Below are 27,604 nucleotides of genomic sequence, written 5' to 3'. Positions count from 1 at the left end.
TAACCCTACCAGCTTTTTCCTCCTTCTCTAATGCTTCCTGAAATATTGGGTCAGTGGGTTGTTTACATCTAGTAAGCCAAACTATGTTAAGCAGGCTTGGGACAAAATTAGTGTCCTTCTTGCTGTCACCCATCAGGCCTTGTGATGCAGTCACTAAAAGGAAATACCACAGGCAACCTGAAAATGCCCAGCACAGCGCTTGGGTCCCAGTGATGATTTGACTTTCTCAAAACAAAGCTGTGAGACTGTTCCATGACTCTTTTCTCCTCAGCACTGGTCCTCACTTCTCACCTAGAGACCTCTTGTTCCTACCGTCTCTGAATCCCCTTCTACTCTCAGCCCAAAGCATCTACTCTGGACAGAATGATGTCCCTCCCTCTCCAAAATTCATGATGAGGTCCTCAGCCACCACTGGGACTGTATTTGGAGACGGGGCTTTAGGAGGTAATTAAAGTTAGATAAGGTCGTAAGAGTAGAGCCCTCATCTGGTAGGATTAGTTGTCCTTGGACAATTCTTCGGGGACTGGGGGAAATGCATTCTTACACATTCTGTTTTATTCTTTAAGCTTTTCATTTCTTTCTTTTGCTCATTTATTTTTTTAATATTTCCCTAAGACTCTAGACCTTTGAAATTTAGCAGCCAGGAAGGAAACTCCATTCTTTCTTGTTTCTCAGAAGCTCTAAGCTCCCACAGTCTCTCTGCCTGATAGAGTGAAAGGAAGAAAAGAGAAAAATCAAGAAAATAGCTGGTTAATTTTTTTTCAAAAATGTTACCCTACCATAATCCTCAGGTGGCTTGGCTTCATTTTGTACCTTGTAGTCCTTAAATATCCTATGTGATACTGTCAGAGTGAATCCATGACACGCATTTGTCAGAACCTATAGAGCCTTACAGCACAGTGAGCCTTAAATCATGTAGGAAGTCAGAGCATCTCAGGAAGGAATGCAGAGGTGACAAGACAATTTAACTCTATTACAAATGTATAAAACAATCCGTCTTCCTCCCCGTAACCAAAAACTCTAGTCTTATCATGAGAAGAAACATCAAACATATTTCAGTAGCGGAGATATACTACAGAATATTTTACCAGTATGCCCCCAAACTGGTAAGGTCGTCAGATGCATGGGAAGCCTGAGAAGCTTTTACAGCCAAGAAGAGCTAAGGAGATGCAGAAGCTCAATATTTTGTAGAAACTTGGATGGGATCCTGAACAGAAAAAAAACATTAGATTAAAGCTAAGCAAATATGGGTAAATTATGGACTTCAGTTAATAATAATGTATCAATATTGGTTTATTAATTGAAACAAATTATTGTTGTTGTTCAGTCGCTAAGTCAGGTCTGATTCTTTGTGACCCCATGGACCGCAGCATGCCAGGCCTCCCTGTCCTTCACCATCTCCTGGAGTTTGCTCAAACTCATGTCTATTGAGTCTGTGATGCCATCCAACCATCTCATCCTCTGCTGCCCCTCTTCTCCTTTTGTCTTTGATCTTTCCCAGTATGGTATATTGTAACAAATATACCTTAGTAATCTAAGATGTTAATTGTTGGGGAATCTCAGTGTTGAATATATGGAAATTCTCTGAAATGTGTTCTCAATTTTTCTGTAAATCTAAAACTATTCTAAAAATTAAATCCTATTTAAAGAAAAAAAATGAATGAACCAGATCTTTGCTTTCTAGAGTTAATATAAATGTGACCTGGATGACACCATTAAGAAACAGGAAGTGTTTATTATATGCCAAGAAGTTTCTATATAATATTTTTTAACAAATTCATGATGCTCATTGTAAGATTTCTCTATTTTTATGAGGCCCAAATGTTTATCACTTAAATACAGTTATGATTGGAAGGGGGCTTGACAGATGGGGTAGTGGAGGGGTAATAAATTAGGCTGGAAGGAAAAGGAAAGAGTTAGTTGCTCAGTCTTGTCCAACTCTTTGCGACCCCATGGACTGTAGCATGCCAGGCTCCTCTGCCCATGGAATTCTCCAGACAAGAGTACTGGAGCGGGTGGTCATTTCCTTCTCAATGGGGTCATCCTGGCCCAGGGGTCAAACCTGGGTCTCCTGCATTGCAGGTGGATTCTTTACCATCTGAGCCACGAAAGAAGCTGGTGGAAGGCTGGAAGGATTTGTTCACATAAGTGATGACGTGAAGTCATTTTCCACAATGCATGCAGATGCACGTATCTATCTAAAGAAAACTCGGTGTGCTAGTCTTCTCAGGTAGCTCTAACCAAATACCATAGGCTGGGATTAAACAATAAACATCTGTCTCTCACAGTTTGGGAGATGGGAATGACTAAGATCGAGGCGACAGTATATTCGGTGTCTGGTGAGGACCCTCCTCCTGGTTTATAGTTGGCTTCTCCTGGCTGTGTCCTCACCAGTGGTAGGGGCCAGGGAACTCTCTGGGGTCTCTTTTAAAAGGGCACTGATCCCATTCGTGGGGGCTCCCCTCATGATCTAATCACTTCCAAAGTTCCCATCTCCTAAAACCATCACATTAAGGGTTAGGGCTTAACAGATGAATATTGGAGGGCCCCAGACGTTCAGTCTGCAGCCCTTGGCATCTGGTTCTCTAAATATTTGCAATAGAATGGTGCCTTAGTAGGCTGGTCTTTCTAACAATGAGAGGGTCCCTGTTTGTATTTGTTCCCTATGGCCTCTGTAACCAGTTACCACTAAAGTGAGACTTAAAGCAATAGACATTTATTCTCTCACAGATCTGGAAGTCGGAGGCTGCAGTCAGTCTCACTGGTGTCCACAGGGCTAGTCCCTTCTGGCGGGTCTGATGGAAAAACTGTTTCCTTGTCTTTTTGAGCTTGTAGAGGCCCCTGTGTTCCTTGGCTTATAACCTCTCCTTCCATCTTCAAAGCTCACCCCTCCAGTTTCTGTCGTTGTCACATGGCCTTCTCTCTCTCATGGGGAAATCTCCCTCTTATGAGAACACTTGTAATGACATTCAGGACCTGGCTAGATAATCCAGGATAATCTCTTCATCTCAAGAGCCTTAACTTAATCACAGCTGCAAAGTCTTTCTTAGCCATATAAGGAAGCATTTGCAGGTTCTGTGGATTAGGGTGTAGGTATCTTTGGGGGTTGTTATTCAGCTTGACCACACTGGTTCTTAGTTGAAAGAAATATTGGGGATGTGATAGAGAAGAAAGTGAAAGGCGGTAACGCATTCTTTTCTCCATGCCCCATGATCCTTCTGCCTGTGACACCCACCCATCCACGGCCCCAGCCAGCAGCAGACCTTCCCTGCTGCTGCCTGCCCAGGGGCTGACAGCAACAGCCCCTTCTTTCTTCTCAACCACTGAGGGATAAATTGTATCACATGCTCACACTGACCCATACATTAACTACCACCAAAACAAACATTGTGGTAGAGTCAGGATCTGGGCTGCAGAATATATGTTAGCCCAATAGGAAGTGCCCTACTGCTCATGATCATGACTTGGCAAGATAATGTGGGGGCAGATAAGTTGTTCAGTGTCTCTTGATACCCCCACAACATTGAGCCACATTTAGCAGATAAGTATAGAGATGTACAGACTCTAGTATTTTTCGGTTTCTAATCAGTGCCCCACCACCATCACCACCATCAGCATCATAATCACAGTTATCAATTATCATCACCACCATCATCACTATCGCCACCATCATTATCGTTATCATCACCACTGCCTTTGTCATCATCATTGTCATGATCAAAATCGTCTTTTTTAAAGATCAGATGGTTAGTGTTACTTTATTGTGTAAAACTTTTATGTAAAAAAGTGAACTCATAAAATCTGGAAGGAAGAGCATGTATTTTGTCTACTAAGATTAAGACCTGGGGTGGGAGGGAGGCTCAAGAGATCGGGGATATATGTATACATATAGCTGATTCACAGTGTTGCACAGAAACTAACACAACATTGTAAAGTAATTACACTCCAGCTTTTAAAAAAAGACCTAATGGAGGCCCTTCATGGACAAGGCTGATTATTTAAGTTGTTCTACAGGAAGGGGCTCTGAACCCCAACTTCATTCTATTACCAGTGCCATGGCTGACATGAGCTGTCACTTCAGAGAGAAGGAGCAGTGCACTAATTCACACAAGCGCCATACAGACCAGCCCTGCTCAGAGACCATGACGTCAAAGGTCAGGAGGATTCTCTGGAAACCTTTATCACTTTCAGAGCTTCATGGCAATATAGAGTGAAACACCCAGTCTCTAAGTGTCCTTGAAGACATTGCAAGCCATTTGTGCCAAACCTGGTCTGAAGACATATTTGTTTGGCCTGCATGTTGGTTTTAAGAAATTAAAAAAAACAAAACTTATACATGTTTAATCAGTTATCCATGTTTAGTAATAAGGAGCTTTCAATTTTTTTAAAAAAATGGATTTTTCTTTTAAAAGGATTAGAAGATCTGCCAATACTGCATTTCTTTTCAGAACCTTCTCCAGTTGTCAACAGTCTCTACCACTACTGTTTTCCTTCAGCTCACTGTGCCCCTCACTGTGTGACCTGTTTGGTCTTTGTAGTGTTTGAAACTGGAGTTCTTTTTCCCAATACTCTAACCTTATATGTGTCAAATACAAAGAGCTTACAAGCACGCTGAAATTACTTGATCTTACCTGGCTTTAATCTTTTCCTAAGAGAAGCTTTCCCCTCCCTTTCCCTGTTTGTAGCTTAAGATGGCTGTTCATCCCTTTGGCTATTCTCTTTACTGCTGGAAAATTCAGTTGTCATGTTTCATATCACTTTCATCTTGCAGCGATCTTTGCAAATTAGGCTTCTGGCAGATAGAGCCCCAACTATTTAGATCTGCCCCAAGTTGCCTCTCAACAGTGAGGCGGGACATTTAAAGAATAAATGACAGAGGGGCACTGGCTCCTGTGATCCAGCTACCAGCTACATGTTTAAATATGAGCATTTAAACACGATGGGCTGAGCTTGTGATTGTATTCTCCAGAATTCTAGCAAAGATTAGTATAGTGTGCCCTTGGCTGAATTTCCTATCTAATTCACCTGACAATGCTCAGATATAGAACTACTAATACAGCAAGACTGATATCTAAATTAAAAAAAAAAAAAAACATGAGGAACAGATAATTTTTATCGAGTTAGATTTTTTAAAACTGGGTCGTTGATTGAGGAGATAGTTACCATTAAAACATTGGGGTTGTGTATTTCAAATAACAAAAAGATATAGGTAGGTACTCTGAGCCTGATATGATGGCTAAATGACCCACTGAGGTCTCCTCCTTCTACCTTCCTGCTGTGCCATCTCACCATCACAAGATGGCAGCTGCACCTCCAGGCATCACATGTGCATCCCAGGCAAGAAAGAGAAAGAGGGGAGGGTGGAAAGTGTATGCCCTCTGACATTTCAGCTCTCTATCAGGGAAAATCTTGTTTCCCGGAAGCTACAAAATAGATTTCCAGAAATATACACATGACAGTCCTTCAGCTCTACCATCTCCCACCTCCTCTCCCTCCTCCGGTCAGTAACTCTTCTTGCCTATTCACTCAGTGCCAGCCCCTGTATGCCAGCTGTTGTACTATACTACTGTACATTTCAAGGTACTGTGAGATGAAAAATGTTTTCTTTATTTTTCGTGTTTGTTTGTTTTTTATGTATTATTAGTGTGGAAAGGATTATAAACCTATTGCAGTACAGTGTTATATACCTGATTGCTTTTGTTGGGTATCTGTGTGTGTTAGTCGCTCAGCCGTGTCCAACTCTTTGGAACCCTGTGGACCGTAGCCCACCAGGCTCCTCTGTCCATGGGATTCTCTAGGCGGGAATACTAGAGATGGGTTGCCATTCCCTTCTCCAGAGGATCTTCCCGACCCAGGAATTGAATCTGAGTCTCCTGCATGGCAGACAGATTCTTTACCATCCTTGCTAGGCTAACCTTGTTGGACTTATGAACAAACTGAACTTAATGAATGCTCTCTTAGAACATAGCTCATTTGTATGTAGGGAACTTACTGTAGATCCAACATTGGTCACATAGTTATTGAATCATTCCATCATTGAATACTCATGTACCTAGAACCTATGGGGATCTATAAGGTTTGAGTAACAGCAACAGTGAAAACAAAAGGAATAACAAAAAGGAGGGACTGACGGAGGAAGGAGATAAGGAAGAAAAGAAAGAAGGAAGAAAGCAATGAAAGATGGAAGGAAACGAGAAGAGGAAAGAATACTTCCTGTCCTCAAAATATTCACTCTCTGCTATGAGAAATGGATATGTAAATGAGTAATTAATCAACAATCATATCTATCCCTTGGCGTGGTGATCAGCCCTCAGAGTACAATGTGCAGATGTGCACTGAACTATTTTAGGGACATCATTCACATAGTCAGTGTGGTGTATCTTTGAGTTGGGCAGTGCACAACCTACACCAATGTATGAGGCAATCCTAGCACTGATGATGGTGGTTAAATGGGATCATGTGTGCAGAAGGAGTTGTGATTATTGACTATTTTAGAGTTGAGAAACCCGAGGCTTAAGGAGATTAAAAATTAGATCTCATAACTAGTAGCAGTCAGGATTCTATTCTGAGTGTAATTCACTCCAAAGTCCATTCTGTCAACTACTATATTTGCCTGCATACTATCTTGTCTAGAGGATGTTCATGATGGTGAAATAAACTTTCGTGCTGTAAAATCTCTCTGGGAGTGGCCTGACCTGTGAAGCTTAATAGGTGAATGTTTGAAGCCTTTGATAAAATAATGTAAGTGATTTTTCTTTCCTCGAATGAAACTGATAACAAACACATCCAAGTGCCTCTATGAGAAAAACAAACTTTCTGATGAAATTCTCCTTCACGGCAGCTTTGCGAGATTTCAGCAAATCCCCCATCATACCCCAAACCAGAAAGGCAACACTGACTTAAAGTTTGTCTTTAATTATATTTAAATCATGAAGCTTAACTGAATGTATTGACATTTATACTGAGAAATTCATTGACATTCTATTAACCTCGATCAGCAAATTAATTCTTCAACCTCAGGCCTAGAGCATGTGAAGGGCTGGAGCACAGTTACAAATTGATCATGGGATGTGGTGTGGCTTGGTCATGTGGGAATCGACTGGCTAAGCCTAAAGAAACAGAACCCTCGCTTGCAGAGGAGAAATTCACTAGATACGTATTTGAATTACTTTTTGTTGTGAAAGAATAAAACATCTGAGCCTCTCAGCTTTCGTTTGTCACATCAGATGGAAGTTGAGAAAACCATTGGGAGAGCCAGTCTCTATCAATTAATAGTCCTGTTTGCCTTTTCACATGAATGGAGACTCTACTCCACAAATTCAGCTGCATGCTTAAAGAGATCATGGCTAGTTAAAGAAAATTTGTCTCTGCTTATCGTGACTTCCAGGATCAAGCTGATGTTGTTAGATTTTTGTGCTAAGATTTTGCATGCAATGTACCTGTCAGAGGTACTTGTTTAGGGAGTCCAACCTTGCTTTTCTGATGAAGACAGTTCTTTGGCCATCACCTGTGAGCTGTAGCACTGCCCCTAAGATGAGTTACTAAAACCCTTGTCAAGACACAAAGAATTTCATTGCAAAATGTTTTCCTTTGACCCGTCTGGTAACACAGCCTGCAGAGACAGAGTCTTTATAGACAGTTTTTTCTTAGTGTGCTCTCTTAACAAATGCATTAAAGTGAAGGGATTAGAGGAAAATTTCTTTTTAATTTTTGAAATACTAATTTGAAAATTTTTTGTATTGAACTGTAGTTGATTTACAATATTGGTTAGTTTCAGATGTATAGCACAGTAGTTCAGTGATTCAGTTTTATATATATATATATTATATATGTTTTCTTTTTCAGATTCTTTTCAATTATAAATTATTATGAAATAGTAAATCTAGTTTCCTGTGTTATATAGTAGATTGCAGAGGAAATATTTTTCATTGAAAATTATTGAGAGCAAGGATTTCCCTGGTGGTCCAGTTGTTAAGACTTCACCTTTCGATGCAGAGGGGTTCAGGTTTAATCCACAGTCCAGGAACCAAGATCCCACGTGCCTTGTGCCAAAATTCCAAAGAAACATAAAACAGAAGTAATACTGTAATAAATTCAATAAAGACTTTAAAAATGGTCCACATCAAAAGATATTTTTAAAGAATTATTGAGGGCGAAGATGAGGGAGAAATTCTGTACCATAAACAGCTGTCAATCTGACTTAGAAGGGTGAAGGAACCTGTGCACAGAGCTGCTGTTTCAGATAGACCCTCTTCCCAGTCCCCAAAGAGGAGAGACTGAGACATTTAGAGTTAATTATACATAACTAGGTTGCTTCCCTTCCCTGCCAATTCCACTCTATTCTGATTTTGTGTGTTCTGCCCAAAGTGTACCAAGGGTTTCATCGGAGCTGCTGAGCAGACTGAGTTGATGGCGTTCTCATTACCTGTTTATGCAGACGAGTTGTTGATCTCTACCCGCCTGCAGTCCTGGCAAGGATGCTAATGTGTTTGTGCCCTACAAATCGGATTTTTTAAGTAAAAAATAATACTCCCAACAAAAATAAATACATAAAATATGTTTAAGAAAATGTCAGGCTATGGAGAGAAAAGAGTTTACTGTATTTTTCTTTCTGTATTTATCTGCAGCAGCGCTTCCAACTCATGTGTGGAAAATACTTTCTGATGGGAGGAAGGCCGGGGGAGGCACTTCTAGGATCACTCCAAGAACATTTCACTTTCAGATAGAATTTTGCCTTTCTTTCCTAATTCTGAGCAGAGACTTTTAATGGATCCTTTTTTTTAGTATTTATTTTTTAATTTGGCTGTGCCGGGTCTTCACTGGATCCCATGTGGGATCTAATTCCCTGACCAGGCATCGAACCTCGGGCCCCCTGCATTGGGAGCACTGGGTCTTAGCTGTTGGACAACGAGGGAGGGCCTCTTCATAGATTCTGACCCTCCATTCCCCCCACTTCAGTCCCATGTCTCTCTTACTGTGAGTATTGGAAACTCTCTTTCGCGGAGGACAATACATGCTCTTTAAAAAATAATTTTAAGTCCATCTAGGTCATATACACGCTACTAAATATAAAATAGATAACTAATAAGTATCTATTGTATAGCACAGGGAACTCTACTCAATATTCTGTAATAACCTACAAGAGAAAAGAACCTGGAAAAGATATATGTATATGTATAACTGATACACTTTGCTGTACAGCTGAAACTAACACAACCTTGTAAATCAACTATACTTCCAGGAAAGTCCATCTATGTCAAATAGAGGTTGAAATATCATAGTAAAAGTGGTTTAAAATGAGTTTTGATTAGGGAACTTACAATTTATAAATGAAGCTTAAGACAGAGAAGATCAGGTTATTTCACCTTAAATATGCAAAAGTTAGAATTATGGTCTTATTCTCAGATAAAGACTGAAACCTGTATTCATTGAGTGGGAGAAGTAATCTTTGGGGGAGGGGGAACTTCTTTCAGTTTTGATCAATTTTTAAAAAGTAATCTAGGTTTTCATTAACTTTTCTCAAAGGCGTATCTTGTGCCTTTGTTACATCATATGTTTTTGACTTCCTAAATTGTCAGCATCCTTGTATATTTTCTCTTAACACGTTTAACTCTGCCAAGCCTTTGCTTGTCAGTCATTTCATGTGTGAATCAAGTAATGCAAGCAATTCTCTTCAAAATTCCATTGGTGGATTTTATTAAATGTGACAGTTTTTAAAAAATTAAAAATATCCCTTTGTAGTAGATCTGCATGGTGTTTGCGTGTGACTGTGTTCTGTGTACAAATAGCAATCAGTGATGACATTTAATTTTTTACTTCAATATTTGATTTAATTTCTACTGTATACCAAAGTGATTCAGTTACACACATATATACATTCTTTGCCATATTCTCTTCCGTGATGGTTTATCACAGGATGTTGAATATAGTTCCCTGTGCTATACAGTAGGACCTTGTTGTTCATCCATTCTCTATATAAGAGTTCACACAACAGTGACATTTATGATGGACATTGAGGATGCAGATGCTGAGTGTAAAGAGATCACCGAATGAGGTCTACATTTCCATCAACGGCATCACAGAGCCCTTGTCCAGTGCAAGGAGGCCCTGTATTTCTTCTGCTATCTTCCCTGCCTTCTGTCTCCTCATTTTCCCTTCCTTGCTGTAGGGAAGCTTGGTCTGTATGCCTTCATGTGTTTGTGGTTATAAGGAGCAGTGAATGTATTTGTGGTGTATCTTGTTTCAGGCAAACCTGCAATAATAGGTGTTAACTAGTGTCTTCACAATCATTGGGCAGGAAGATCGTGACTCTATCAACAGGAGTTTAAAAAATCAACACAGATTTGGGATGAACAGGTACACAGCGCTGTATTTAAAGTGGATAACCAACAGGAACTTGCTGTATAGCACAGGGTGGTGGTGGTGGTTTAGTTGCTAAATTGTGTCCAACTCTTGCATCTTCATGGACTCTAACCTACCAGGCTCTTCTATCCATGGGATTCGCCAGGCAAGAATACTGAAGTGGGTTGCCATTTCCTTCTCCAGGAAATCTTTCTGACCGAAGGATAGAACCTGGGTCTCCTGCATTGCAGGTGGATTCTTTAGTGACTGAGCCACATAGCATCATAGCATCATAGCATCATAGCAAAGGGAACTCTGCTCAGGGTTACGCGGCAACTTGGGTGGGAGGGAGCTTGGGGGAGAATGGATACATGTATGTGTATGGCTTGAGTCCCTTTGCTGTCCACCTGAAACTATCACAACGTTGTTAATCGACTATACTCCAGTACAAAATAAAAAATTTTAGTTTAAAAAAGTTTAATAAAGTAGAAAAAAAACTAAAAAATCCAGACAGAAATTCATATATATACCATGAGCCTCAGTCCTGCAAACTCCCACTGCCCACCCAAGCTTAAGTGTGTCTCTCCCACAGCCTTATTTCTTTTAACTTCTACCTGGTATTCTCTGATTCACCTGTGATGCATTCTCAGCACTGTAGCCATCGTGTTGTTTTCAAACCATCCCCCCTTATGATGGAATCCTATTTAGACTTGGGACTCTGGGGCTGCTTTGGCAGGTGTAATGTCTTGGTGTGCCCCCAGATGCCCTGACTACAAAAGTTCATATGTGTTTCTCTGTGTGTGCTTAGTCGCTCAGTTGTGACCCCATGAACTGTATCCCCCCTCCCAGGCTGCTCTGTCCATGGGACTCTCTAGACAAGAATACTAGGGTGGGTTGCCATGCCGTCCTCCGGGGGATCGTCCCAACCCAGGGATCGAACCCAGATCTCCTGCATTGCAGGTGGATTCTTTACCATCTGAGCCACCAGGGAAACTTGTGTTTCTAGACAAGGACAAACCCATTCATGGTTTGAATGCTTGACCCCTATAGTCCCTTCCGTCAGACCCCAGCAGTGGGTCTATCCAGGAAGGAGCTATATGCTGACATGCAGACTCTACAAGTCACTTTTGTCATCAGAACAATGAAGACAAAAGCCAAACTCTACAGTGGGAGGCATCCAGGTGAGGGATCAGAAATGGCTTGATCAAGAAGGTGGTAGCCACTTTTCCGGGGGAGTCCTCACTTCTTGGATTGACTTCCTTATGGCAGGCTTTCCTGACCCCCACCCATCATGGACTCATCTGGAGCACCCTCCATCTGCATTCCCACTGCAAACCTACCCAGCATACTCTGATCAGGAAGCTTTATTGGGTGCTCAGATGGAGGGTAGGTGTGGTCATGAGTTTCAGGGGAACCTGCCCCCTGCCACATGGTGATATGAGCAAGTAATCACTGCCTCCTCCCATCCAAAGTCCTCCTCTTGTTTCATCCATTCCCCAACTTCTTCCCCACTGATCCTACACTCATACTTTTACATGAAGGCTCTCAGTGCTAAAAATTGGATGTGCAACTGGAAGAAAAGAAAGGAAATAACCATTTCTGAACCCCACCTGGTTTACAGAAGCAGTTCCTAAAGACAGAAAAAATACATAAGGATCGTAGACACACAGCAAGCCTGTACTTCTCTTTAGAGAGTGTTGAGTGTGGTTTAGCATAGTAATAGTCATCATGATGATTGGGATTTGCTTTCAGCACCTGTAGGCGGGGTCCAGAATGGCAGATGGTTCCACACAATGAAGAATGTCCCTTATACAGTTTGAAATTCTAATGTTCTGCAGACATTTTTGTAGGACTCATAACTCACCTGAAAGAGTGTGACTTTTTTTCACTTTTCCCTATTTCAGTTATCTATAATTTAGCTTGACTTATTGTTCCTAGTTCAATTAAGATCATTCTGTACTTTTTTAAAAATTGAAGTATTGTTGACCCACAGGGTTGTGTTAATTTCTGCTATACAGCAAAGTGATTCAGATATACATACATATACATTCTATTTTTTTTAGTATTCTTTTCCATTATGGTTTACCATAGGGTATTGAATATAATTCTGTGTCATTCTGTACTTTTTAAATTATCTTATAACAATAAGTCTGGTCTGTGAATTCTTATCCTATGTACAGTTTTTATTCCAGGGCTTGTGCACACACTTGTGTTTTTTTGTTTCCTGTTTTTCTCATTCAGAACAGTCTCAGATCAACTCTTAAATCCAAATTTATTTTTCATCCTTGGGAATAAATATTTCCCCACCTCCTAATATCTTCCAGTGATGATAATTTCCAACCATTTACATATTGAAATCAATGTTAGTTTATTATTTTTTATAGGTTTAATAATTTCCCATTTCTCTTATGATAAAGAGATTTGCAAACTTTTCCCATAAGGGGTAAGATAGTAAATATTTTTGGCTTTGTGGGCCATATGCTTTCTAGCCTGCATAATCTTGTTTCTTTTTAAACAATGTTTAAAAATGGCAAAGCTGCTTTTAGCCCAGGATCTATGCACAGACAAGCTTTGGCTGGATTTGACCACTGACCATAGTTTGCTGACTCTGGGAAAAAAAATAAATAAACAACAACTCTGAATGTGACTACAAGGACTCTCTCCCTCTGCCACCCTCCAGCTGTGTCTCTCATGCTTCAGTTCCAAGGCCTCTGCATTGTTCCAGTCACATTGGTTTCTTTTGTTTTCTTCAACCCACCCTGCCCCCTCCAAGCTCAGGGCATTTGTATGTGCAGTTCCTTCTGCCTGGAACCCGTCCTGGAACTTGGTCTGGAGATCACAAGCCGAGGCTTGTTACACCAGGAAACACATCCTTATCTCCCTGAGTACACCAGGGTCCTCTAACATAGCTCTCATTTCACCAGCTGCTTCTGTTTCTCACCTCTTCTTACAGTGGCTAATTTACATTTGTTTACTGGATCATTTATTTCATATCCATCTTCCTCACTAGAATGTATGCTCTGGAAGAGCAAGAATCTTTATCCATCTGCCCTTTGGGGGCTAAGAAGGAACCCTGGATTATGAAATTTGCCAGTTTCCATGATACGACTATTCCCCCCAACCTCAGAACCCTCCTACACTGTTGGTGGGATTGTAAATTGGTGCAGCTACTATGGAGAACAGTATGGAAGTTCCTTAAAAAGCAGAATAGCGTTACTGTATGATCTCTCAGTCCCCCTCCTGGGCATATATCCAGTGTGTAGTGTGCTCAGTTGTGTCCAACTCTGTGTGACCCCATGGACTGTAGCCTGCCAAGCTCCTCTGTCCGTGGAATTTTCCAGGCCAGAATACTGGAGTGGGTCATCATTTGCTTCTGCAATAGACCTGGAGAAAACTATAATTTGAAAAGATACATGCACCTCTATGTTCGTTGCAGCACTATGCGTAATAGCCAGGAAGTAACCTAAATGTCCATTGACGGAGGAATGGATACAGAAGGTGTGGTACATATATACAATGGAATATTACTCAGCCATAAAAAGGAACAAAATATTGCCATTTGTAGCAAGACGGATGGACCTAGAGACTGTCATGCAGAATGAAATAAATCAAACAGATAAAGAAGAATAATCATGACACGATGTACATGTGGAATCTAAATAATGGGTACAAACGAACTTATTTACAAAACAGAAATAGAGTTACGGATGTGGAAAACAAACCTATGGTTACCAGAGGGTAAGCGGAGGAGGGTTAAATTGGGAGATTGGAACTGACATATACACACTACTATATATAAAATAGATAACTAATAAGCACCTATTGTACAGCACAGGGAACTCTACTCAATACTCTGTAATGGCCTGTGTGGGAAAAGAATCTAAAAGAGGGGGAGGGTGGTATATATACATATATAACTGATGCACTTTGTTGTACAGCAGAAAGTAACACAAAATTATAAATCAACTATACCTCAATAAAAAATCTTAGAAAAGAAAATATTTTCACTCCAGTCAAAGTCAAGCTACTAAAATGACGTCAGTGCATGTGGAGGTGGAAGATGTTCAGAATCAGCTCAGCCTGGGCAACCACTGGATCTTCATCTTTTTAAGCTAACTTTTGTATCTGCATCTCTATCACCCAGCAGTGGCCAGTAAATAAGAATTCCTGACATATCACTTGAGTGAACGAATGAATGAAGTAAATATTGGCAGGGAGAGCAAGAAAGCATAGATGAAAGGAGGAAATGAAGCATAATTTGGTTCAAGCTGCAAGCTTTCCATTTTGCTTCTCCAGAAGTACTCTGGTTACCTGACCTCAGAGTATTATGAGGTAGAAACAGAGGACATGAGAAGACAAATTTATGGGGACAAAAATTTCATTATAAAGTGCGTGCAAGCTCAATCGCTCGGTCTGTCTGACTCTTTGTGACCCCATGGACTATAACCTGCCAGACTCCTCTGTCCATGGAATTTTCCAGGCAAGAATACTGGAGTGGATAGCCCTTTCCTTTTTCAGGGGATCTTCCCGACCCAGGGATCAAACCTACATCTCCTGCATTGGCAGGTGGATTGTTTACCACTGAGCCACCAGGGAAGCCCTAATTATGAAGTACATATATTAAAGGGATCGTGTATATTTTACCTCCTAATTAGAGGTTTTTATTCTGAAATGTTTAATGAAAAAGTTAGAAAAAAGATATCAGTAATGGAAAACTTTCATCCTGTGATAATGTCTGAGAAAAACCAATTTGTTTGAGTAATATCCTTATTTTAATCTTGAACATGAGATGTGAAGGGAAGGAAAAGGAAGTCTATTGCATTTAGGAGACATCTGGTTGCCCGTGTCTGGATTTGATGCAAAGTTCCAAAATGCCACTGCAGAAAAATACTGGCTTGGTCAGCAGGATGCCTGCATGTGGAGCTGGAAAGGGTTAGTGCCTGGACTGATGGCTCCTCCACCCCTTCACTCATTCCTCATGTCTCTTTCATTGATAGAATCATTCACATAGCATTTGTCATTTGCCTGTGGTGTCTTCTTTACTTGAAAAATTCCTTCAGTTTCCCAACAAGCAGATCCTGAGACAAGACTGTGTGTGATTTATAAGGGAAATGTCCCCAATAAACCAGTAAGAGGTCAGGGAGAGTAGAAGAAGGAGAGAAGAACCCAGGCACTCGTGCTGTTTTCGAAGTCACGTGCAGGGTGGTTTTAGCCTAACCCCACAGGGAGCCCATGGCGCATGCTCAGTGCCTCCAACTGATTCAACTGGAGGTCAGGGCTCACCTTCTGCACCATCAGCTCTGCCCAAGGGCAACATCCAAGGGTGGTGATCTCTACAGCACGTGCAGCCCTTTGTACTTGTGGACAAGATGGCTCCAGAAACTCAAGAAAAGCCATCCAGGGAAAGTCATAGGTAGACATCATTACAAATGAAAGCACTTAGATGTGGAGAAAAGGGAACCCTCCTACACCGTGAGTGAGGATGTAAACTGGTGCAGCCATAGCAGAAAACAGTATAGACGGCTCTCAAAAAATGAAAATAGAACTACCATATGACCCAGCAATTCCACTCCTGGGTATATATCTGAAAGAAACAAACAGTAATTTGAAAAGATACATGCACTCCAGTGTTCATGGGAACATTATTTACAATAGCCAAGACATGGAAACCACCTAAGTTTCCTTCAACTGATGAATGAATAAAGAAGATGTGGTACATACATTCAGTGGAATGGTACAGTACAAGTGTGCCTGCTCAGGTGTGTTCGACTCTTTGAGACCCCATGGACTGTAGCCCGCAAGGCTCCTCTGTCCATGATATTCTCCAGGCAAGAATACTGGAGTGGGTGGCCGTGCCCTCCTCCAGGGGATCTTCCAGACCCAGGGTCGAACCCCATGTCTGTTGCATCTCCTGCACTGACGGGCAGAGTCTTTACCAGTGTGCCACCTGGAAAATCCTGATGGAATAGTTCAGTTCAGTCGCTCAGTCATGTCTGACTCTTTGCGACCCCATGAATTGCAGCACGCCAGGCCTCCCTGTCCACTACCACCTCCCGGAGTTTGCCCAAACTCGTGTCCATCAAGTTAGTGATGCCATCCAACCATCTCATCCTCTGTCGTCCCCTTCTCCTCCTGCCTTCAATCTTTCCCAGCATCAGGGCCTTTTCAAATGAGTCAGCTCTTCACATCAGGTGGCGTAAGTATTGGAGTTTCAGCTTCAACATCAGTCCTTCCAATGAACACCCAGTTCCTCATCCGCTAACTGGGAGTAAATAACAGCTATTTATTGCAGTACTAGGAGGATCAGTTCAGTTCAGTCGCTAAGTCGTGTCTGACTCTTCTGCAACCCCATGGACTATAGCCTGCCAAACCCCTCTGTCCATGGGATTTCCCAGGCAAGAATACTGGAGTGGGTCGCCATTTCCTTCTCCTAAATAATATATAATAGCACCTATATGTGAAATCTAAAAAGATTTACAGCAAACTAGTGAATATAATTTTACAAAGAAGTGGTCACAGATGTAGAGAACAAACTAGTGGTTACCAGTGGGGAGAGGGAAGGGGGAGGAGCAAGACAGAGGGAGGGGAGTGGGTAGTATAAACTATTGGGTGTAAGATGGGCTCAGGGATTCTCTGTATAACACAAGGAATATAGTTGATAATTTTGTAATAACTATAAATGGAAAGTAACCTTTAAAAATTGTGTAAATAATTTTAAAAAGTGAAATTTCAAAAAGAAAAAGCACTTACAATCCAGGAGTAAGGCATATGGAAATGATGAAGGAATATGAGGAGATTTGGTTGGAACTCTGACACTGTCCATCACAATTTGTTCCCCGGTCATAAGTGACTCTCATTCACATGACCTCTAGAAAGTGTCCTGAAGTTTTTAGAACACATCTCGAACTGTTTCTTAAGGGCACAGTCATTCAGATACTAGATGCGACCTCTCTCCAGCTTTACATTTGTTTCCAGCAGTTTTACCCATTTATCTTTTAGAGTGCCATCTGGGAAAAAGAAACCTAAGTTGGAAATGAAATTTCACTCTCTACTTCCTCCCACCCACCCCGCCATATCACCCGGGACACTCACACTTGTGGTGGAAACCGATTGTCCACGTGATTGGTTACAGAATGCACTCTGATTGTTGGCACACTTTTTTTTCTTTTTTTATTATAATATGTTGATTTTCTAAACTGGAAAAAAAATTACGGGTAACTTCAACATGCATTGACTTGATTCTCAAATACTTAGTTCTTAACTGTTCTAATGCTGGGAGGTCCGTGTCTGCATGGTTTCTCATCTCTCCAAACGATGATGGTAGGCCTCTATATCTAATGCTTTTGTTTCCACATCTCTGTTCTGATTCATGGACACATTGTGGAACTTAAAATAGTTGGCTGAAGACCTTAAAGGCAAGCTCATCTCAAAACATCTTGTTATAAAAATGTCCCAGCTTTGGTTATACAGAATTCACTTGAAGCATCCGGTTTGGGGTCTTGAGGAAGCCCTGTGTAATGCCTTGACTTGTGTTTCTCTCAGGCTTTGAGAAATTGGTTTACTGATCTTCATTGCTAGTAAGCATACCTGTCCTGGCACTGGAAAAAGAGGTAGGGGTTTATAACCCAGGGATCCAGAGTGGGCATCCTGTACCCATATCTCCTGGATCCTTCTTTTGGTAGATGGGTGACCCTGGACAGATGGTTTACCCTCCTTGGCCCCAAGTTCCTCATCCACTAACTGGGAGTAAATAACAGCTATTTATTGGAATATTGTGAGGATCAGTTCAGTTCAGTCGCTCAATCGTGTCCGACTCTTTGCAACCCCATGGACTGCAGCATGCCAGGCCTCCCTGTCCATCACCAACTCCCGGAGTTTACTCAAACTCATGTTCATTGAGTCCGTGATGCCATCCAACCGTCTCATCCTCTGTCATCCCCTTCTCTCACATTCAATCTTTCCCAGCATCAGGGTCTTTTCAAATGAGTCAGCTCTTCATATCAGGTGGCCAAAGTATTGAAGTTTCAGCTTCAGCATCAGTCCTTCCGATGAACATTCAGGACTGATTTCCTTTAGGATGGACTGGTTGGGTTTCCTTGCAGTCCAAGGGACTCTCAAGAGCCTTCTCCAACACCACAGTTCAAAAGCATCAATTCTTCTGTGCTCAGCTTTCTTTATAGTCCAACTCTCACATCCATACATGACTACTGGAAAACCATAGCCATGACTAGACGGACCTTTGTTGGCAAAATAATGTCTCTGCTTTTTAATATGCTGTCTAAGTTGGTCATAACTTTTCTTCCAAGGAGTAAGCGTCTTTTAATTTCATGGCTTCAGTCACCATCTGCGGTGATTTTTGAGCCCAAAAAACTCAAGTCTGACACTGTTTCCACTGTTTATCCATCTATTTGCCATGAAGTGATGGGACTGGATGACATGATCTTCATTTTCTGAATGTTGAGTTTTAAGCCAATTTTTTCACTCTCCTCTTTCACTTTCATCAAGAGGCTCTTTAGTTCTTCTTCACTTTCTGCCATAAAGGTGGCGTCATCTGCATATCTGAGATTATTGATATTTCTCCCGGCAATCTTGATTCAGCTTGTGCTTCCTCCAGCCCAGCGTTTCTCATGATGCACTCTGCATATAAGTTAAATAAGCATGGTGACAATATACAGCCTTGACGTACTCCTTTTCCTATTTGGAACCAGTCTGTTGTTCCATGTCCAGTTCTAACTGTTGCTTCCTGATCTGCTTACTGTGAGGATAACAAGAGGTAAGATATAAAATGCCCTTAAAACAGCTCACATTAAAAGTACTCAGTGAGTGGTAATTATTCCATCACTTTGGGAAAAGATGCATATCCATCCAGAAGATTTTCTTTTTGCTTGAAAGTGATGCCCTTCCTTGGCCTTGGGATGCGCTGGAGTGGTCCTATTTGATCCTGGAGGATGTGGTCGTTGACTATCTGAGCTGACCCAGAGCCTTGTTTTCTGAAAGGGTGTTTTCTTTTCCTTAAATCTGAAGAAGGCTCAGGCTATGGCGGAGCTTCTCTGGTGGCTCAGAGGTAAAGAATCTGCCTTTCCATGCAGGAGACGGGGGTCAGATCCCTGGGTAAGAAAGATACCCTCGAGAAGGAAATGGCAACCCACTCTAGTATTCTTGCCTGGGAAATCCCAGGGACAAAGATGCCTGGTGGACTACAGTCTATGGGGTTGCAAAGAGTCAGACACAACTTAGCAACTGAACAACAACAGGCTATGTCAACAACCATGTGTCTTTATTTAAAGAGAGCCCTTCCTAGTGAAAAGCACTTAGATTTTTATTAAAGTATAGTTGATTTACAATATGTTGGTATCAGGTGTACAGCATAGCGTTTCAGTGTTTTTGCAGATTAGATTCCATTACAGGTTATTATGAGGTAGTGGATATCAGTCCCTGTGCCACACAGTAGGTCCTTATTGCTTATCTAAAAGGCTTAGATTTGGGGACTTCGCTGGTGGTCCAGTGGTGAAGAATCCACCTGCCAATGCAGGGGACACGGATTCAATCCCTGGTCTATGAAGATCCTACATGCTGAGGGGCAACTAAACCCATGCACCGGAGCTACTGGGCCCATGCACTAGAACCCAAGCTCTGCAGCCAGAGAAGGCTCTGCAGCCAGAGAAGGCTCTGCAACCAGAGAAGCCTCTGCAATGAGAAGCCTGTGCATTGCAACAAAGAGTAGCCCCCGCTTACTGCAACTAGAGAAAGCCCCAAGTGTGACAACAAAGACCAAACACAGCCCAAAAATAAATAAATAAATAAAATTTTTTCAAAATTAAGAAATTGAAGGTTGAGATTTTGAACCCAGTGCACCAAGTGGCCCATGTGGGGGAAAGCTATGGGCAAATAAGAAGAGTTCCTTAAATCAAAGATATATTATTCAACTTCTCTGTGAAAGAGAACTACTAAGAGATGCCTCCAAGCCAACACAGGTGCAACCAGTCAGTAGGGATCTGAGGAGTCCCTGAGAGGGTGCATTCCCCCACTCCTGCTTCCATTTCTGTCTTGTGTGCAAAGGACAGCTGCAAGCAAGACAGGGCAGGAAGGTGGCTCTTGGCTTCCTGTGCTGGTAGGAGCCACACCAGTGGAAGAATCTAGTGCTCTGAGGTCCATATGTGACCCAGAACTGAGCTTCTCCATGGGTGACTGCACTGTTTTCCATGCAAACTCTGCTCAAACTCAACAGCAATACTGCCTTCCAGACAGAGTTCACACACAGAGCGTTGCCCATCCCTCTTGCTAATTATCTAACTCGTTTCTGTGGGGAGGGAGCTTCCCTGGTGGTGGTAAAGAATCTGTCTACAATGCAGGAGCCCTGGGTTTGATCCCTGGATCAGAAAGATCCCCTGGAGAAGGGAATGGCTATCCACTCTGGTAGTCTTGCCTGGAGAATTACATGGGCAGAGGAACCTGGCAAGCTACAGTTCATGGTTTCACAGAAAGTCAGACATGACTGAGCGGCTAACAGTGAGGGAAGGAGAAGAAGGAGGCAGAACGGGTGGGGCTGGGGCTGGGGCCACTGAAAGTGGCATCTGAACGCTTTACGCTGCTCCAGACCACCAGGCGCCCTTGGCTGGAGCTCTGTTGTTTTCCTTCCTCATTCTCACACTGATGGACATCGGAAACCCTGAATGTTTCTTCTTCTTGGTTCATCTGTGTCTTCACAGATTTTACTGACCATATTTCCCAAATCCGCTCAGTTAGGCCATTCCATTTCAAATACCATTATATACAAAATATTTTGAAGAGTGTGGATATCCATGTAATTAAATTTTAAAACTTCTAACATAGTTGCTCATGATCTGGTGGCATAATAGCATGACCTGGATAAAGGAAAGAGAGAAAGATGGAAGCAAGGGTGGAAGGAAGGAAGGGAAGGGAGAGAGAGAGAAGAAGGAGGAAGGGGAGGGAAAGGGGTGGAGGAGGAGAAGAAAGAAAGAAGGAGAAAAAGAGAAAGAAAGGGAAATGAGAAAAGAAAAAAAAGAGAAGAGAAAAGAAAAAACAAAACCTGTGCCTCACCCCACTCAGAAACAATCAGAACTCAGAGTGTTGCCTGGTCATTAGTTTATTTGTGAAGTTCTCCCCAGATATTTCTAATCCCTGGGTAAAGTGGAGAAACACTGCATATGATATATGCAGACATATCTCATAAGCTTCTACTTTACAGTACTTTGTCTGTTTCCTATAACACAGTAGATACCAGGTGTTGTCCTCTGCCCTAGGCACTCTAGGAACAGGCTAAGCATGACTACTCTTTTCGGAGTATTTCAGGCTAAAACCCAAACACTCCAACTGCAAAAGTACAGTCCTAAGCTTTCCAGTTAAACATGAAGAAGTGATAAATATTGCCAAATATGCGAGAGTTCTGGAAGCTCCCAAGTGCTAAATATTTACAAAAAGGTATTAAAATTCAAATTTCCAGTGATTTGCTAAGACACACAATTTGAGATCTTCCAAAGCTAGATCACCATATGCAGAATTTACAGAGGAAACTGTCAGGTACCTGGTGCATACCCTACTGGATCAGAAATATTGAGAAGCTCCTGCATGCTAAGGAATCATTCAAGAAAAACACACAATTTCAGAATACATAACCTTCCTAGAGTTTGCTCTAGCTACCAGGTTAAGAGTTTCCAACCTAGGTTGTTTTCATCAGCAAATCAAATAGAAGAAAGTTAGCTCAAAAGAAACTTCTTACTTTACCCTTTGGCCAGGCAAGGGGTCTAAGGGCAAAGAGAAAATCAGACTTGATGGGAGAACCTGCAAGGTTACTGAAGGAGTAAAATTAGAGGAAGTAAATGGAGCACTTTAAACATTATTGTTATTCTGACCAGTGTGGAATGGTACCTCATTGTAGTTTTGATCTGCATTTCTCTAGTAATTAGTGATGTTGAACATCTTTGCATGTGCCTCTTGGCCATCTGTATGTCTTCTTTGGAAAATGGATAAAGATGTGGTATATATATATAATAGAATATTACTCAGTCATGAAAAAGAATGAAATTGGGTCATTTCATTCTAGATAGACCTAGAGTCTGTCATACAGAATGAAGTCAGTCCAAAAGAGAAAAATATTTAGTGCATATATGTGGAATCTAGAAAAATGGCACAGATGAACCTATTTGCAGAGCAGGAATAGAGATGCAGACCTAGAGAATGGATGTATGAACATGGGGTTGGGGGTAAGGGGGTGGGATGAATTGGGAGATTGAGATTGACATATATGTGCTACCATGTATAAAATAGATAACTAATTATATGCTACTGCATAGTACAGGGAGCTCAGGTTGGTGCTCTGGGTGACTTAGATGGGTAAGATGAAGGGGGGCAATGGGAGGGAAATCCAAGAAGGAGGGAATGTATGTAAACTTATAGCTGATTCACTTCACTGTACAGCAGAAACTAACATTTTAGAAACTAACAACTAGCATTGTAAAACAACTTTATCCCAATAAGTAAAATAAATACATTGCTGATGTTGTTTTAGATGGGTCTTGCAGAATCGGAAGAATTTGACTAAATGGAGAGATTTATAAAGGTATTTCTGATAACGTGAACTCTGTGAGTAAAATGTGGGGATGTGGCGGTAAGAAAAGTCCCATATTCCAGTGGAATCTGGAATTGTTCAGTTTTCTTGAGGTTAGGGCACCTGGAAGGGGAAAATAAAAAGAGAACAGTGTAAGGTATGGAGTAGGGTCACGATACTGCATACGAGGAATTACTACTCTGAAGGAATTCCCACGTGCCTCCATTGTGTAGTTGAGTTTCTGAATTCAACTTTTACCAGTTCTGCTCTGTGAATCTCCCTTTCCTTGTGACTAAACATAGAAAGCAAGGCTCAGAACAGCCAAAAGAAGGATTATCCCATTTCATGAATGGGAGAGGAATACTGAAATGCTTGCAAATTCCAAATATAAAAACCAAGATGCATTCTAGCATCACTTTCCCAAGTTTCCTGTGCTTGTGGAAATGCTTGTTCAATGTTCCAAAAAGGCAATGGCATGTGTCTTAGGAAAAGAAATCTACAGAGGGTATCAGTCCACAGTGGCTGACACAATGTGTTTCTAATTCTTATCACAGCCACTGTTTCTTAAAGAGTTCAACGTCTTTCTTTCAGATGCCAAGAGAGAGTGATTTTTGTAGGATTTAAAAACCAGGTGCTATTCTCTTTTGTAAATAAGTTCATTGATACCATTTTGTTTTAGATTCCACATATGACTGATATATATTTGTCTTTCTCTGACTTCACTTAGTATGATCATCTCTAGGTCTATTCATATTGCCGCGATGGCATTATTTTGTTCTTTCTTATGGCTGAGTAATAGTCCATTGTATACATGCACCACATATCCACTCATCTGTCATTGATGAATGGGCATTTATGTTGTTTCCGTGTCTTGTCTCTTGTGCATAGTGCTGCTATGAACACTGGAGTGCTTGTATCTTTTCGAATTATGGATTTATAACTGATTCACTTTGCTGTACACATGAAACTAACACGACATTGCCCACCAATGATACTCCAATAAAAACTAGAAAAGTTAAATAAAAAATAAATTAACTAATTAAATAAAATAAAAACTGGCACCATTTTGTTCTCGCCGTTGCCCACAGTTCACTGTAGCTACTCTGGTTCCATATGAGAGGTCGCTGCTCATGCGGGAAGTTTATCCCTGTGACTGGTGCTCTCTCTTTGGGAAGATCTTCTGATCTTCCTTCTCTCTTTCTTGCCCTCCTCCTCATGTTCCACATTCCCCACCATTTGTCTCTGAGCTTCTTATTGGTACATTTGCATGGATCTGATGGTATGATAAATGTTTCAGTAGCTTTTTCATATGCTAAAGGCCAATTCTTGTCCTCTTAAATGTCAAGGTCAGTGATCATTTTTGCAATTATGTGAAATTCCAATCTCTAGAGACAGATCTGATAGGTGGAAGTGGCTTTGGTCACGTAGGGTTAAAAAGCATCTCTCCTTGCTGCCTCCTTGGTGAACTCTCACCTGTATTTCTTCATATCTTCCCTTGGGGAGTGGCTGGCACCACACTGCCTCTTTTTCACCTGTCACTTAGAAAAGCAGTCATTTTATAAAAGCTGACTATAAAAAAGAAGAAGAGGTAGCCAGTGAATTAAACTAACCAAAATACCTGCAAAAATCATCCTGATATTCTGACTTGGATTCATTTTCAGATATGTGTTTACAGAAAACCCAAGACGTCTGAAAACTAATCATTGTCATAATCACTCCTGTTTCCAGGTAACATCTGGCTACTTCTCCTTGCTCATCTGTGTGGGTCCCATAGCCCCGGTCTTCTGTTCATGGCTCATCTCTGATTCTCTTCACTTCTTTCTCATTCCCACCAGAAATAAAAAGCCACATCACCCTCAAACACCTTTAAAATTCTGTGCATCCAACTTGAAAGGACTGTGGCTTTGGAAAATCCAATATAGGCAGCAAAGAGATTTCTGGGAGTGGGAGAAAGAATCCTGTCCTCCTAGATGGAGCTCGCGGAAGAAAGATTTAGGAAATTCAATCAGCACTTCATGTAGTCATCCACAAACACCTGTTCTGGGGACTCTGAGCAGCTGACAAGAAACAAGGGTGGGGAAGCTTGAGCAATGGTGTCTAAGGCCAGGCCAAGGCTGTGAATCTTCTTAAAGGCTGTTCTTTTGGATACTGAATTTCTTTTTTTTTTCTTTCTTTTTTCATTGGTATACCGCTGATTTACAATGTTGTACTAGTTTCAGGTGTACAACAAAGTGATTCAGTTATACATTTATATGTATCTATTCTTTTTCAGATTATTTTCCATTATAGTATTACAAGATATTGAATATAGTTCCCCGTGCTATACAGTAAATCCACGTTGCTTATCTATCATATATATAGTAGTGTGTACCTGTTAATCTCAAACTCCTAACTTATCTCTCCTCCCTCCCCCACCCCTTCCCCTTTGGTAACTATAAGTTTGTTTTTGTCTGTGAGTCTATTTCTGTTTTGTAAACAAGTTCATTTATATCTTTTTTAGATTTCACATATAAATGATATCATATGATATTAATCTTTGATATATTTCACTTAGTATAATAATCTCTAGGTCCATCCACATTGCTGCAAATAGCATTTATTTCATTTTTTAGGACTGAGTAATTTTCTATTATATATAAATATATGTATATATCATATAGATTATATATATGCATATATCACATCTTCTTTATCCATTCATCTGTCCATGGTCATCGAAGATTGCTTTTCCAACAAACTCTTTGAAAGATAGTATAAATGCACATGAAAATTGTCTATTGCCTGCCAGGCATGCCCACCCAGTCCTCAGTATTGTTCTCTCCTTCTCTCTCCTTCTGTCCAGTGCAAATGGTGCCTCCTATGAAGTCATGCAGATCGACGTAGAAATCGAAGAACCCAGTGACCCGCCGGCCACACAGCTTGTCACATGGCAGGTTGAATATCCAGGAGACATCACATCTGACTTGGGTGTCTCCAAGATCTACGTGAGCCAGAAAGACTTGATCGGAGTCGTCCCACTGGCCATGGTAAGAAAGTCCCTGCCCTGGGCTGTTAATGCAGACCTCAGGGAAAGACAAAGCATCACACCATGACCTAAACACACTGGGAAAATGTCAGTGAGCCCAGAACCAGGGTCAGGGAAAACTGACAAAGTTACTGCAAATTGCTGATTCTAAATACATACTTATATATATCTTTAAGATATTACTTAGAAAATAATCAAAATCCAGGCATTGGATTTGGGTCTTCCACTATAAGAAAAGTATTGATGATTTTATCAAGGCGTTTGTATGATACACTGGAGACTATTCAGGGGTCTTAAACATGTATACCTGCAGAGACCAGACAGATCTAGAATCTGAGTGAAAGGTGACAAGTGACTTGACAAATACCTAGTGAAAAGGCCTAGCCAACAGGAAAGCCATGCAGGAAATCCAGGAAAGCCATGCAGGAAATCCAGGAAAGCCATGCAGGAAATCCAGGAAAGCCATGCAGGAAATCCAGGAAAGCCATGCAGGAAAGCCAAGGAAAAGTCTGAATTCTTAAGACCTACTGACTTTTCAACAGAAAACATCCATGTATTTTTAGTGTGAACCATCAACTCCTTCTTGTTAGAACTGATTTTATTTTAAATCAAGCTTGTCTAGGAAAGGATTAGCTAAAATCCATTCACAGGCCATCTATTTGTAACTTGTAGAAGATTTGGGTCTCTAAGTCGGTCCATGTGTTTCATAGAATTTGTAGAACAGAGATAGGTTTTCATCCATAGAAGGACCCACCCCCTGGTCACTATGCAATGGACCACATTGCCTGTGGGAAGACTAACCACCCAGACTGACCTCAACAAACACACCAATGCCTTGTCTAGCCTCAATGTTTTCCCAGGGTCTCTCTGCGAAGGAATAATATGTTTTCCTAATGTGAGTTTTCACAGTGCAAATGCTTGGGACTGAGAATCTGCTGAGCGTACTTTGAGCTTCCTCATGTTACAAAAGTGCTTTTACTGTTGGAAGTGAAGGATTGGTTGATCTATCCATTGACAGCCTCATGTCTCCCCCTCACTATCTATTAGAAATTATTGACAAGCGTTATTATGGGGCCATGAAAGGATGTCAGGAATCAATCTTTCAATATAAGGTAACATGGACAGTTGCCTAGTGACACTAAGTTGGTTATTATGCTGTTCATTAGGTGATGTAAAGGTGTTGGGGTCCTTCAGTTGATAAGGGCTCTTATTAACTATTTCTTTTATTATATTTTAAAGGCGCCAAATTTCCCCTGGTACATTATTTCACATGTGACAGCAGCTCTCCTTCGTTTAGGCTATTAGTGGTTCTATTACTGGCAATGGCAAGACCATTTGTCTTGAATAAGTAATTATTTGAATTTGTTCCCCTTTTCAGCACCTTTAGTCTGATGAGCTTTTAGCCATACACTGCACAGCTTCTGTTGCTTGGCTCAGCATCAGAAGTCTGCTTGGTTTCCTGAGTTCAGCATTTCTTCTGCCTAGACTGTCAGCCTGTTTCAAACCCCACTGTTCTTCATAACCTACATGAATCCCTGCTCACATGAATCCACTTTCTGTCCTCTACTGGTCTCTGAAACCATTCTCACCTTGCAACACCCTTTCTGGCTATGATACGTGTAATTGTAGAAGTGTGTGTAATGGTAGAGCTAGGAGAATCTCAGTTTTTA

General features: G+C 41.2%; 1 protein-coding gene across 1 annotated transcript in view; it reads left to right on the top strand.

Moving 5' to 3' along the window:
• Window positions 1–27,604, top strand: part of TMEM132D (transmembrane protein 132D) — an 819,007-nt gene that overhangs the window by 547,238 nt on the left and 244,165 nt on the right. The window contains exon 4 of the mRNA XM_081544711.1: window positions 25,752–25,935. Coding sequence (XP_081400837.1) covers window positions 25,752–25,935 — 184 coding nt within the window. The remainder of the gene's footprint in view (window positions 1–25,751; window positions 25,936–27,604) is intronic.

The sequence above is a fragment of the Giraffa tippelskirchi genome, chromosome 11 (genome assembly GCF_054371585.1).
Source record: "Giraffa tippelskirchi isolate mGirTip1 chromosome 11, T2T-mGirTip1v1.2.pri, whole genome shotgun sequence".
NCBI lineage: Eukaryota > Metazoa > Chordata > Mammalia > Artiodactyla > Giraffidae > Giraffa > Giraffa tippelskirchi.
This window is presented reverse-complemented; position numbering and strand designations above follow the sequence as displayed.